The following is a 14,355-nucleotide window of genomic DNA, read 5'->3' as shown; positions in this document are numbered from 1 at the left end:
AGGCAATTCTAATTTCCTCCTTTTAAAAAGAGACCCATTTAAACAGGCCGTCGTTGAAGAAAACTTTTAATATTTGCAGAAATACAAAGGCACACGCACCACAGGATTGGGTTCCAATAAATAGTTTAATGGGGTTGTATGGCAATGAAAGGAGGCCTGCAGCAGCACCCTTCTTTCCCCCTTTCCTCTGGCACGGGCCAAAGGGGGAAGAGGAATTGCCTACTGCAAAAGCCACGTGGCAGTGAAAAGGGTTTTTAACTCACAGCTCTCTTCATGGAAGATACAAACACAGACCTAAGTGCTCTCCCTCCATGTTCCACCGTCTCCCTTGCGGGGGGCAAAGCACGTGCACCAGGCTCTGAATACTGTATTTGTGGACCCATCCTCCCCTTCCCCCTTAAGCCACCCTCCCAATACTGAGCACTCAGCACATGGGAGGGTGAAACAAAGTCCATGTAGACCAAAATAAAAATAAAAATACATGAAGATGCAGGAATGGAGGGGAACGGGAAGGGCAGCTGGACGACCAATCCAAACCGGCATCTTAAAAGGGGAGCCTCTTCAGCTGCTCGTAGGTGATAAAAAACTGCCCTTCAGTTAAAGAAATAACTTTCAAAGGAGGAATTTCTAATCTTTCCCTCCCTCCTCCGGGTCTCATTTCCAGCTAAGTAACATGCCTAGATTTGCATTTCAGCAATCCTAAGAGCCCAAGCAGACTTAAAGGGTTAGAACTGCAGAAATCAAGGGAATACATTAGCGTGAAAAGAAGGCAAAAATTAAAAGCAATAAACAAATTCCCCCCCACACACACAATTTGGAATTATAATGGCTAATCATCATCTATGATACTAATGCTGGAGAACCATGGTAAGAAAAGGGGGGATATTTTATATAGCTTCCGTAGAAGGAACAGCTCTGGATAGCTACCCAAAGATGAGCTAAAAACCCAAGTGCATCACGAATATCAAATTTGGCAGGGTTCTCCTGTCACTTGAACAGGTGTCTTTCTCAGGCCTTAATGATCCAGCAACCAGATTTGATAAGGATAGAATCTACTCAGTAGCTCTTCTCTGCTCCCCGAAGTATGGTAGAATTATTCAATTCCCAAATACATCAGCACACCTTGAACAAAATGCACCGTTCAGATGTCTCTGCAGAACAAATCGCTTGGGAAAACTAAATTGCTCCTTAATCATATCAGTTAAAAATTCAGAAACTCCCTTTGCACAGGAGTTCAAGGGTGCCTCAAGTTGGCCCCGGCTTTCTTCGTTTTTGGGATTCAGCTAGTGGTGTGAATCAAACACGATCGATTAACCACTCAAAACGCTGTCTAAACCCGTGAGTTGATACAGCAATCCAAATTAAGTGCATAGAGCAAATGTTGTTTAACATGCAAGGCTCACCTAGCTCAGTAAAAAATGAGTCATTGTTCTGGTATATAATAACAAACAGGTCCACACAACATGCTGAATTAGGTCAGAATAGCTTTGGGTAACTTCAGCCTTTGCAGGAAATTTGCCACGTCTACAAAACTCTTGGCTGTGATGGATAATTGCTTCAAAAACCTCCCCCAGCTTTCCCCGCATGATGGGGCCTTTGCCCGGCGTACAAAAGGATACAATGATATTCCAGGGACCAAGTCTCAACCAATTTGGCCAGAAGCCTTTGTAAAGTGCAAAGAAACCCTCACTCTTCCAAGTCTGTACAGGCGATAAGAAACCACATTCAAAATACATCCTGATTTACACCTTCTGTGTTGCCCCAACATTTCTTAGTTTTACGTCCTGCCTTTATTTAGGAGCTTGGAGCACCCCATCAGGGGATTCCCATTTCACCCCTCTATACTGCTCCCACCACAGCAAGAAAAGTAGGCTGTAGAGAAGGAGACAGGGACCAAGTCAACCAAGGCATTTCCATCACTTAGGGTGGGAATGAAGCAGGTGCCCCAACTATTAGTCCAGCATCCCTGAATCACTCCACTCCGCTAATCCTGACTCCCTCAAGATGGTTACCCTGTAGTTCTTACCTTTAGCAGGCCGTCTACTGTTCCCCTATACAGCTCCACGCTTCCCACTATGGCCCGCTGGTTCATCAGGCGGGTTCGAACCACGTCCACCGGATTCGAAGCTACGGCACCAGCTAATCCACAGGTAAAACTGGAACTGGACAGACAAGCATAGAAGAAACCTGTTTAAAAGCTGATGCATCTCACAGAGTAACTAGAGACTGTGAATTCCTTCCTTCTAATGTGGCACTGATTTCAGGAACAGGCTCAGGGTAATTCTTGGAAGAAAATGTGCGAAGGGAACCACAAGTTTTAATTGCGTGTGGCAGAATGACCGATTTGTCCTCTGAGTTTTCCACAATTCACGTAAACTTTTAAGAACAGTAATGCCAGTGCTTCCCTAGAAGATGGCTTTGACAGAGGTGTTACATCTCTTTGCTCCTTACAGTTTCTAACATGCATTCACATTTGTTCTTGCTATATTTAAATGCTACAAGCTCTAGATTATGCATAATACTGAACCATAAACCTTGGTTTATAGAGCTGGGTTCACATGTCATACTGAATCAAAACTAAACTAGTCCATAATGTGGCTTAGTGGAACGCCAGTAGCCACCCACTGGAAGGATGTATGATTTCCAGAAGTCACAGGGAAAACTCCACAATGCCAAAATGTGAGCTCTTGACTACTTACTCCATGCCCATAATCCATGCTTCGTTTCACAGCCCACAGAACTTGAGAAAAATATATTTAGATTAACTGCCAGTACAGTGGCAGGTACTCACATAAAATGGGTCAGAATTGTGTCTCCCATGAGTCCTGAAAGTATTAAGTGTTTCTTAGTGATGTCATAGACTGGTAACTCAACTCCTACCACAATAGCAGCTCGCTGAGCAGTGGGAACCACACCCTAGCCAAAGAAAAGACCAGAAGTTAGAATGGCTTCAGCCACGACATCTCAATCAATAACCCACTATCATATAACTTCCATTTTTATCCCATTCTTAACTGTTTTGAAAATTTGTGGGTTGCTTCATTTTTCGGAGGGAAAATAACAGTCCACTGGCTCTTAGATCTGATCTCAAGACACTTACAATACTCCTTTAAAAAGACAGATCTGTACACCTGATGGATCAACTTCTCTTTTGGCAAAACCCTGATTTCATATCCAAAATTAAAATCTATTATTTGCTATGCATTATTCTGGGTTACGTTATTTTGCTTGCTTGCTTGCTTGCTTTGCCATTCTCGTTCCTCTAGAGAATTAGGCTCTTACTGGCAGGTCCCTGAAAATCAAAAATAAGGGACCCTGATGAAGAAGGACAACCCTTCAATTGAGGGAAAGTATTAAAATTATTCCACTATTAGAGATCTCTCTTCCAATTTTTTATTTTTTTATTTTTGTGATTGCTACCACCACGTTTATAAATTTCTTTCATAGAGAACTGTGATTCTAAAAATTCTAGAATCAGCCACATCTGCCTAAGGACCGAATCTTACATTCAACATGTTTAAGCTGATGGACAGCAGGTTCAAGTCTACTGAATAGCCCTTAGATTTATATACCGCTTTATAGTGCTTTACAGCCCTCTCTAAGCGGTTTACAGAGTCAGCCTCTTGCCCCCAACAATCTGGGTCCTCATTTTACCCACCTCGGAAAGATGGGAGGCCAAGTCAACCTTGAGCCAGTCAGGACCGAACTGCTGGCAGTGAGTTGAATTAGCCTGCAATGCTGCACTCTATAACCACTGTGCCACCCTGGCTCATAACTTTGAGCCAGTAATACTTTTTTTTTTTTAGAACAACCAAACTCACAGCATTATGGAAGTGACAATGAAATGAGGGGTGATTCTTTTGAGCACTGTCATATGTACTCAGAGGAAAATCAGAGCACTGATGATGTTACCTAATTAGATAATGAAACACCCATGCAAGAACACAACTAAGCACAGAAACCTCCAAAGACCCCAGAGTCCTCCTCCTCCTCCACTCCACAAACCCCAGCCCCTTCTAGCATTGATGGAGTTATCTAGTTTGGTAATGAAACGCCTGCAAAAAAAAAACAATCACATTCAGGGAGTATTGACACCTGAGCAAAGTCAGAATGTAAACATGATAAAAAACCATCTTAAGACAAGCCTTCTCCACATTTTCCGTTGGAAGCAACAACAAAAGACATGGAGAGTGGGAGGGGATACAAGAAGCCCTTACCCTCCAAAGGCCCCGTGTGCCTTCTTGCTGGTAGATGTCTATGAAGCTTCCAATCATGCCTCCCTGGAACAGGCTGCCCTGAGCTTGCATTCGAATCTGAAAATGAAGAGAGCAGGGAAGTCGGTGGAAATAGGGGAGCCACCTATGACCCAACTTTATTGCTTGGAGTCCAAGGTATTAAGCATGAATATTCATTCCCAGCCTTGCAGGGTAACTCAAACTTTTACAGCTCCTTCCCACATTCTCTATAACCATTTACTTTACACCAGCCTTCCTCCATCTGGTGCTCTCTAGGTAGATAGAGATCAGAGGTTCTAGAATCCCATGCTAGCATAGATTGGGAAAGGCCAGATATCGAATACAAAATAACGGATCTGGAAAAGATATTAGATGAATAGAATAGAATAGAATAGAATAGAATAGAATAGAATAGAATAGAATAGAATGGAATGGAATGGAATGGAATGGAATGGAATGGAATGGAATGGAATGGAATGGGATGGGATGGGATGGAATAGAATAGGAGTTGGAAGGGACCTTGGAGGTCTTCTAGTCCAGCCCCTGCTCAAGCAGAGAACTTATGACCATCTTAGATAAGTGACTGTCTAGACTCTTAAAAACCTCCAGTTATGCAGTGCCCACGATTTCTGGTGGCAAGCTGTTCCACTGGTTCATTTGTAGGTCATACAAACCCCTTGCTCAAATAGGAGACCCTACACCATTTCCGACAGATGGGAGTCCAGTCTCTTCTTGAAAGCTTCCAGTGATGAAGCAACCACAACTTCTGAAGGCAACTTCTGTTCCATTGGTTGATTGTTTTCACTGTCAGAAAATTTCCCCTTATTTCCCGGTTGAATCTCTCCTTGTTCAGTTCCCATCCATTATTCCTTTTCTGGCTTTTGGGTGCTTTAAAAAATAGCTTGATGCCCCCTTCCTCTCTGTGGCAGGCCCCTAAATATTGGGACACTGCTATCATGTCTCCCCTGGTCCTTCTCTTCACTAGGTTAGACATACCCATTGCTAGTCTAGTGAAGAGAAGTGAAGTTGCCCACTGCTAGTCTTCGATAGCTGGATCAAGTCTGCAAATCAGGCTCTAAAAGTTTTACTAGGCAGATTCCTCAGGATATAGCAAAAGTCCTTGCTAGTCACTTAGCAACGGTTTGAAGTTAGAAAAGATCCCCCCAAAATGGCACGCAGCACACAAACCCCACGGCGACATAGCTGCATTTCAGATGTCTGGCAGTCGTCTCACCTTTTACAGCCAGTTTCAGCATTGCGTGGTCACGTGATATGATTTATGACATTTTTGCCCAGAAACTACCAGCAAAAAATATCCATAGGAGTGCATTGGCTCACTTAACAACTGCTGCATAAAAGGTCATAAAATTGGGTTAGTTACATAGGTGCCTTGATTTACGACGTCGTGACTGACGAAGGAAATTCTGTCCTCTGTTTTAGTCATAAGTCGAGGACTATCTGCAATCTACAGGTAGCCCTCCACGTACGACCACAATTGAGCACCAGAATGCCCATTGCTAAGCGAAACATTTGTTCAGTGAATTTTGCCCCGATGTTATCACTTTTCTTGCCCCAGTTGTTAAGTGAATCATTGCAGTTAGTAAATTAGTAGCAGAGTTAAGTGAAACCAGTTTCCCAATTGACTTTGTCTTGTCAGACGGTGGCAGTAGGGGAATCACGGGACTGCTGGACACTGCAACCTTCATAAATACGTAAGTCCGTAGCCAAACAGGTGAATTTTGACCACGTGACCACGGGGATGCTGGGATGGCCATTGAGTGTGAAAACGGCCATAAGTCACTTCTTTCAGGGATGTTGTAACTTTGGACGGTTACTAAATGAACTGTTGTAAGCAGGGGTGGAATTCAAATTTCTTAACAACCGGTTCTGTGGCCACGGTCTAATTTGTGGGTGTGGCTTGGTGGTCATGTGTCTGGCTGGGCATGGCTTGTATGTAAATACTATAAATATTTATGTAAATATTGAATTTTTTTATTAAAAAAGAGCAACTTTCACCCAAAAGCAGGCAAAGCAGGCAGGCAGATTGAGTTGCTTGCAGAATCACAGATTCACTCAGAGATCTACCTTTCTGCAATCTGCTGCCTGAGTCTGCACTGAAAAATAGAAGCTTCAGTCCTAAGGAAGGTTCAGCGCTGCTTTTAGATTAGCTAGAAAGCAAGAAACCCAACTATTTCCTGATTTCTAGCTAATCTAAATCTCCCGGCATAGCAGCACAGCTGAGGGTCGGGGGAAAAAAATAGCAACTTACGCAGGCAAGTTTGATGGCACACATGCCAGGTAAGGCGTGAGTGAGTGGGATGGGCGGATCCACTACTGATGTGATTTGCTGGTTCTCCGAACTGCACAGAATTGTAACAACCGGTTCTATAGAACTGGTCCAACCAGGTAGAATCCCACCCCTGGTTGTAAGTCGAGAACTACCTGTATGGATAGAGCAAGGCTGCTAAATGTAACCAGACACTGGGTACATACTATCACATGTGGTGGACATGTGTGAAAGCGAAGAAATGTTGGACAAAAATACGTGGTTAGAAAAAATGTAAAAGCTACATATAGATTATAAGCCAGAAATATTTTTGCTAGGTATGCCAGAAAAGTACGATAAGGGGAATTTGTATTTAATACTACATGTTGTGACAGCAGCAAGTATTGTATTTGCAACAGCACTGGAAAAATGAGGAAATACCGAGAGACGAAGATATAATTTAAAAAATATTAGATTGTGCCAAAATGGACAGACTGACATTAAAGATAAAAGAAAAAGAAGATAGAATGTTTTCGAACATGGGACTTGTTTTGTAAATGGCTGGATAACAGAGGTAGAAATTAGGAGCTGGAAAAGCATTATTATGTAAGCAAATTGACCCAGACAATACACTGTTCCCAAAGCACTTAGGTATGTTAAATCAAAATGTATAAATAAACTGTTAAAAAAAAGACAGAGCAGGGCTGCTAGAATCATAGTTATAGAATTTTGAAAACTGCCAGGAAGTAAAAAAATAAAAAGCATAAACAGACCAGGGATGAGCCCAGAAGCAACCGGTACCCAGCAAGGAAGACTCCTCTTACCTTTAATACATCTGTCGGGTTAGCCAAAGCAGAGGAGATCACCCCTGAAATCACTCCACATATGACATTGATTAATAACGTTTCATCTGCAATTAGGAAGAACATGGTATAGCCCAAAACTCTTCTCAAGAAGAAAAGGCAACAGAAGTAGATTTCAGGAAGGAAAAGTAAAGGTGAACAAGAATATACACACACACAAATTTATTTATTTTTAGGGAAAGACCAGGTGCTCAGATTTTCTAACCATCTCTTTTCTTGTACCTAAAGATATTGCAAATCTTCAGGATTCCATTCAAACCATTCTTTTTCTAGATCGTTAAAGTCTAAAGCAAGAAGTAGATGAACCAATTTCCTTGCTTTTTTCCAGAATTGTTAAGATTCTAAAAAAAGGAATGCCACCCAATCCTTTAAGATTCCCAGGAGGTGTATATGCAGAAAGAATTTTTGATAGCAAGCCTGTAGAGATTCTCAGTCATCCAGGTCCTGGTTGTCCCAAAGATGCTTTTTTCAAGAGGCAATTGGACTTTCTTGTTTTTTCTTTTGAAGACGTTTCACTTCTCATCCAAGAAGCTTCTTCAGCTCTGACCGGATGGTGGGGAATGGAAGGATTTACCAGTATATTCCTTGCAAACAGCTGGTCATTTGCATCCTTTTAGAAGGTCGTTGAGGCCACTTGGAGGTTTGTCTGTGTCCTCAGGGTCATCTGAGTAGCGCTCCTGGTTCCTATAGTCTGCCATTTTTCCTCCATTCCTACTCTCACACCATTCCACAAGAGTGTTCGTCCCAAATTGTATAGCTAAAAGTCTGTCCCTGAAGACACAGATTATCTTTCCATTCCCCACTCTCCTGTTCAGAGCTGAAGAAGCTTCTTGAAGGAGAAGCAAAATGTCTTCCAAAGAACAAATCAGAAAGTCCAGCTGCCTCCTGAAAAAAAGCACCTTTGGGACAATATTTCATAGAGATTCAGTAGAATCTGAGAACCAGAACTAAAAAAAAAACAAAACACAAAAAACCCAGCCAACATGATTAGAGAATTAGTTCAGAAAGGAAGAGCCAAGAGTTAGAGCAGAGTTAGGCTGGGGAGGGCAGGTACTGACCGCAGCACTCTCCAAAGAGACCGGGTCACTCTTTGCCCAGGGCCTGCAGGAAAACAAACATTTAAGACATAGTTCCCATAAGCAGAGACCACAACACAGCACACGTGATAAGTGTAAGGCAGAGGCAATTCGGTGGGTGATGAAAAGGCAGGCAGGGCAGCAAAACACTTGGATTTTTATCAGTATGACGTTCCCGTTTTGAATTTTGGAACGAGTGTCAAAATGACAACATTCAGAGGTGTGGTTTTTTAAGAAGAAAAGCCCTGGATTCTAAGGTCTATGGAGATTCCTCATCATCCAGGTTATGGTGGTCCCAAAGGTGCTTTTTTTTCAAGAGGCTCCTGGAACTTTCTGTTGTTTTTTTTCCTTTGAAGATGTTTTGCTTCTCTTCCAAGAAGCTTCTTCAGTTCTTCTAGAAGCTTCTTGGGATGAGAAGCGAAACGTCTTCAAAGAAAAAAAGCAGGATGTTCCAGGTGCCTCTTGAAAAAAAAAGCACCTTTGGGACTGGATTCTAGTCTTCATCAAGGAAAACAGAACTGTGCATCCAGGGACTTGATCCTGATTTATGAAAATGTCAAAAAAAAAGGGGGGGGGGGGGAAATCAAGTATAGGTAATCCTCGACTTATGTCCAAAATTTATGTTGCCACGTGAGACCGTTGTTAAGTGATTTTTTTCCTACGTTTTACGACCTTTCTTGCCACACTTGTTAAGTGAACCACTGTGGCTGTTTAGTTAGTAACATGGTTTTTAAGTGAAATCTGGCCACTCTGTTGACTCTGGGTCACAAAAGGCAATTGGATGATCCTGGGACATGGCACCCGTCATAAATGTGAATCACTTGCCAAGCAGTTGAATTTTGATCAAGTGACCACGGGGATACTGCAACAGTAGTAAGGGTGAAAAATGGTCACAAGTCACTCTTTTCAGCAGCTTTGTAACCTCAAATGGTCACTAAATGAAGTGTTGTAAGTCGAGGACAACCTGTAGAAACAAGTGAGGGGAATGAAGGCCTGGACTTTGCTTGCTGCAGCAACCTTCCTGCCTCCATGACCAAGCATTTCCCCTTCGTCCCCTCTGTTTCATCTAGAAAAGAGACCAGGTTGTCTCGGATAAAAACATCTGTACAGGCATATCCTGGTGTGCTCCCCACAGCTTTTGCTTCAATACAGCTATTGATGAATAGCAATAGCACACAGACTTATATACCACTTTACAGTGCTTTACAGCCCTCTCTAACTGGTTTACAGAATCAGCCTATCACCCCCAACAATCTGGGTCCTCATTTTACCCACCTTAGAAGGATGGAAGGCTGAGTTAACGTTGTTAACTCTGGTGAGATTCGAACTACCGAACTGCAGGCAGCTGGCAGGCAGCAGAAGTAGCCTGCAGTACTGCACTCTAACCACTGTGCCACCGCAGCTCTTATGATTGATAATGAACACCATTTGGGGTCTGAATTCAATGCAACAAGAGAAAATCATCCCAAAAATGATGTAGGAAGAAGAATCAGAAGTATAGATTGAGGAGAGAAAAGCCTAATTCAGTCTTCAAGGGTAAAAAAAAAAACAACGAATGAAAGCACGTAAAGATATGGAACATAGGTGATTTTCTACTTTTATGTTTGAATTTCCAGCACTCGCTTTGCCCATCTTGGGAATTTGAAAGTCCAGCAGCTCAGATGAGCCACAGCCAGAATGATTATCAATTAATAGATCTGACATTTTATAGCTTTGTGAAGGCGGGGGGAGAAGGACCCACAAGGTTTCCTTAGCATACTAACCTTCTAAACGGTTCACAAAGAGTCGTTTCAAACTCTGGTATATACCAATCTTTATGGTGCCGTAAGATGCTTGTCTTAATAATGCCGGTGCGATGCTGCAACACACAAAGAACAACAATGATCCAGCTAGGAAAACAGCAGCACTCCCACACTTCATTTTGCCGAGCCCCAAAACTAGCAACCCTGAACTGTCTAACTCATGGGTTAGTCTTTCGCATGAACCCAACAATATGGCTGTACAGGTAGTACAAGTCCTCCACATACAACCACAACTGACCCCAAAATTTAGGTTGCTAAGTTCAGAAATTGGTTAAGTGAGTTTTGCCCCATTTTATGACTTTTCTTGTCACATTTGTTAACTGAATCACTGCAGTTGTTAAGTTAGTACCACGACTGTTACACGAATAGCAATATCAATAGCACTTAGACTTATATACCGCTTGACAGTGCTTTTACAGCCCTCTCTAAGCGGTTTACAGAGTCAGTCTCTTGCACCCAACAATTTGGGTCCCCATTTTATCCACCTCGGAAGGGAAGAAGGCTGAGAGTCAACCTTGAGCCTGGTGAGATTCGATCTGCCAAATTGCAGGCAGCCAGCAGTCGGCAGAAGTAGCCTGCAGTACTGCAATCTAACCACTGCGCCACCGCAACTCAATCTGGTTTCCCCATCGACTTTGCTTGTCAGAAGGTTGCAAAAGGGAATTAATTGGTAAGCATCCCAACATAAATCATGTGACCCTGGGGATTCTGCATGAAAAATGGCCATAAGTCCCTTTTTTCAGTGCTGTTGTAAATTCGGTCACTAAATGAACTGTGGTAAGTCGAGGACTACCTTTGTGTGGTAGGAAAGAAGCTGCGCATAGAGGAAATGGAAGCTGTACTTACCCAGAGTACAATGCTAGAATGCCTTCTTCTCTGGAGATGCGGAACAAGGCATGGAACATGCCCCGATACTTGATCTCTCGGAAACGGGAATCAATGCTTTGTCCTTGGACTTGAAGCCGTGTTTTGGTGAGATCCACAGGGAAGGTCCCTAGGATAGAAGAAGTCACTGACTCACATAACAGAAATGATCTAATAACTGCTCAAACATGTTACCTGTTTCACAATTTGTAGAATTGACTAAAGCACAGTCACAGATCTGCCTTTTTTTCCTAGAGCCAAAGGGGGTTTGAAGCTAGCCGAACTATTAATCTTGATCTAATAAAATTCTTCATAGTACAAGCGCCCCAAGAGCTGTAAAGAATTAACAGGGGGATTCTGCAATGGTCTTTGTGGTGAAATGTAGTCCAGATTCCCAGCAGGGAGGGAATGCATTGCAAAAGAATAAGAGACAGTAAGTAGTTTTTGGTTGGGAAGAAGAGAGACAAGACTCTTCCTAGACCTTCTCAGAGTATATATTTAATGATGCAAGTAATTGCTTTACTTTGGCAAGATTCTGTCTAGAGGTGAAGAACAATAAAGGAATCTGCTTCAAAGTCTCTTTGCACGTCTTTCTTGATTTTGGTCTTTGAGTCTTCCATCTTACGCTTTGTGCAGACTGACTGATTCTCAGAAGTACAACTCTAGTGGGTATAATTCTTATTAAAATTTATTAAGAAAATGTCTATGGATGCCCAATTCAGTGACCCCGAAGTTTACAGAAATAAAATCCCCAAATACAAAACCTAATAAATCTCAGCCCCCAGACAACAATCAAATCAATCGCTTGATGGGCTCCGTATTTCCCTGGTCTCCAGGTCCATTGGCAGAAACATGTCTTCCTGGATTGCCTTTTAAAACAGTACCAAGGTGGGAAAAATCTTATTTTTCCAGGGATGATGTAGCAAAGAAAGGGAGCCATCACAGAGCAGGCCTTTCTTCTTGATCCCACTAGATGGACCTCCTTCATGGGGGAAGACCTGTAACATACCTTGCTTTCCTGTTTCTACTTAGCAAAGGTAAGTTAACATTTTAACAAAATGACAAAGAGTTGGAAGGGACCTTGGAGGTCTTCTAGTCCAACCCCCTGCTCAGACAAATGGTTGTCCAATCTCTTCTTAAAAACCTCCAGCCAAGTTGGAGCACCCACAATTTCTGGTGGGAAGTCTTTCCACTGACTACAGGTAGTCCTCGGCTTACAACACTTCATTTAGCGACGGTTCAAAATTATACCACCACTGAAAAAAGTGACTTATGACCATTTTTTACACTTACGACCATGGCAGCCTTCCTAGGTGGTCAAAATTCAGATACTTGGCAACTGATTCATATTTATGATGGTTGCAGAGTCCCAGGATCACATGATGCCCCTTTTCCAATCTTCTGACAAGCCAAGTCAACAGGGAAGACAGAGTCACTCAGCCCGTGTCGCTAGCTTAACAATTATGGCGATTCACTTAACAACGCTAGCAAGAAATGGAGCAAAACTCACGTAGCCAATTTCTGACTTAGCAACCTAAATTTTGGGGTCCATTGTGGTTGTTAAGTCAAGGATTACCTGTACAGCAATATTGTTGGGATCATTATGAAAGACTAACCCATGAGTTACCATAGTTCAAGGTTGTTTCTTGTGGGGCTTGCCTAGCAACAAAAATTGGGGGCTCAATTATGGTCATAAGTTGAGGACCACCTGTACTCAATCTTGTCAGATGAAAATTTGGATGTCTCAGTCATCCAGGTGAGGGTGGTCCCAAAGGTGCTTTTTCAAGAGGCAACTGGACTTTCTGGTTTTTTTCTTTGTTTTTTTGAAGACGTTTCGCTTCTCACCTGAGAAGCTTCTTCAGCTCTGATTGGGTGGCGACTCCTTCCATTCCCCACCATCCAGCCAGAGCTGAAGAAGCTTCTCGGATGAGAAGCGAAACGTCTTCAAAGAAAAAAAACCAGAAAGTCCAGTTGCCTCTTTGAAAAAAACAGCACCTTTGCGGTGTCACACTTGTTTACACAGCAACAACTGTGGCATTGTGATGCTTTCTCCAAAATAAAGACTGGACAGTTAAGGTCAACTGTTAGACAGTGACTTGGGGTGGGGGAAAAGAGCTGGGCCAAAACCTGCCCGCCCAACCGATTTTCCTGCCTTGCTTCGCCCAGTCTCCGCAGACCGAGGCGGAACAACTAGGCCGCAGCGGAGCAGGGTTGCGGCGTTGCTAGGCGCCGGGGGGAAAGGGCGTGGCCTACAGCCCAGAAACTCGAAAGGGGAGGCGTCCGAGAAACCGCGCATGCGTGCGCGGCCCAGACCTTCTTCTCCATCTCTCTCACCCACCGAATTCGGCCACCAGCGAGGCCAATCCCCCGTAGACGAACGGCTTCCAGCTGAGGACGGACATCGCGGCGGCGGAGGAAGAGAGCCGGCGGGCCCCCTCCCCCCTTGCAGCTTCGTTCTTCCCGATCGCCAAGCCGCGCTCCCTCGTTTCTTTCGCCCGCCGGAGAGGATTCGCGCTTGGTCCGGACGGCAGCCGGCAAAGGCCAAAAGTATTACAAAGGAGGGCGGGGAAGAAAAAAAAAAGGGTTCGCTCTCAGCGGCCTGGGAGAAATGCGGAGAAGAATCTCGAGCCTTGCGATTGGACGAGCTGGTGGGCTGGGGCTAAAAGCAGCCAATGGTAGAGCAGAAGTCTCGCCGAGGCAAGAAGTGCCTGCCCCCCCCTTCTCTGGTAAGGTGTCCGCAAGATCGAGGGGGCGTGGCTAAACCAACAAGGGGCGGAGCCAGAGGGGAAGAGAAGGCTTTGATCTTGCCAAGGGCACCTTTCCATCATCTGCAAACTGGGGAACAAACCAGCAGGAAGGATGCATAGGAGCCATCTTGGCTGGTCCCATGGCCAGAGTTTACAAATTTAGAGTTGGAAGGGACCTTGTAGGTCATCTAGTCCAACCCCTCCCCCCCCAAAGCAGGAGATCCTACACCATTTCTGACAGATCAAGGATCCCAAGAGCCCAAGCAGACTTAAATTAAGGGAATATGTTAATGTGAAAAGAAGGCAAAAATTAAAAGCAATAAACAATAAAGATTAATAAATTAATAAAGATTTTGCCTGCACACACAACACACACATACAATTTGGAATTATAATGGCTAATCATCTATGATACTATTGGAAGAGCAGGCAGCTGCAGTTCCATCTGTAATAGGGAAAATCTTGCTTAAAGTTCCCGCTGGTGGGGCATTCACCAATGGAA

General features: G+C 43.6%; 1 protein-coding gene across 2 annotated transcripts; it reads right to left on the bottom strand.

Moving 5' to 3' along the window:
* Positions 1-106: 106 nt before the first annotated feature.
* On the bottom strand, positions 107-13,843 carry SLC25A14 (solute carrier family 25 member 14). Of its 2 annotated transcripts, XM_087972389.1 has the most exons (10): positions 13,445-13,839; positions 11,089-11,236; positions 10,204-10,298; positions 8,423-8,465; positions 7,326-7,446; positions 4,218-4,313; positions 2,792-2,916; positions 2,027-2,162; positions 1,620-1,700; positions 113-586 (listed from the first exon to the last, which is right to left on the bottom strand). In XM_087972389.1, exons 1-10 carry the CDS (start codon positions 13,506-13,508, stop codon positions 545-547), a joined length of 951 nt encoding a protein of 316 aa, XP_087828515.1. In that variant the 5' UTR covers positions 13,509-13,839; the 3' UTR covers positions 113-544. The 2 variants fall into 2 exon arrangements, with proteins under 2 accessions (XP_026530523.2, XP_087828515.1); XM_026674738.2 differs by lacking the exon at positions 8,423-8,465 and having other exon boundaries at positions 107-586; positions 7,326-7,411; positions 13,445-13,843.
* Between the last annotated feature and the right edge of the window lie 512 nt (positions 13,844-14,355).

Source organism: Notechis scutatus, chromosome 10, assembly GCF_049901735.1.
Source record: "Notechis scutatus isolate UNSWTSFEM ecotype Mainland chromosome 10, rNotScu1.2, whole genome shotgun sequence".
NCBI lineage: Eukaryota > Metazoa > Chordata > Lepidosauria > Squamata > Elapidae > Notechis > Notechis scutatus.
This window is presented reverse-complemented; position numbering and strand designations above follow the sequence as displayed.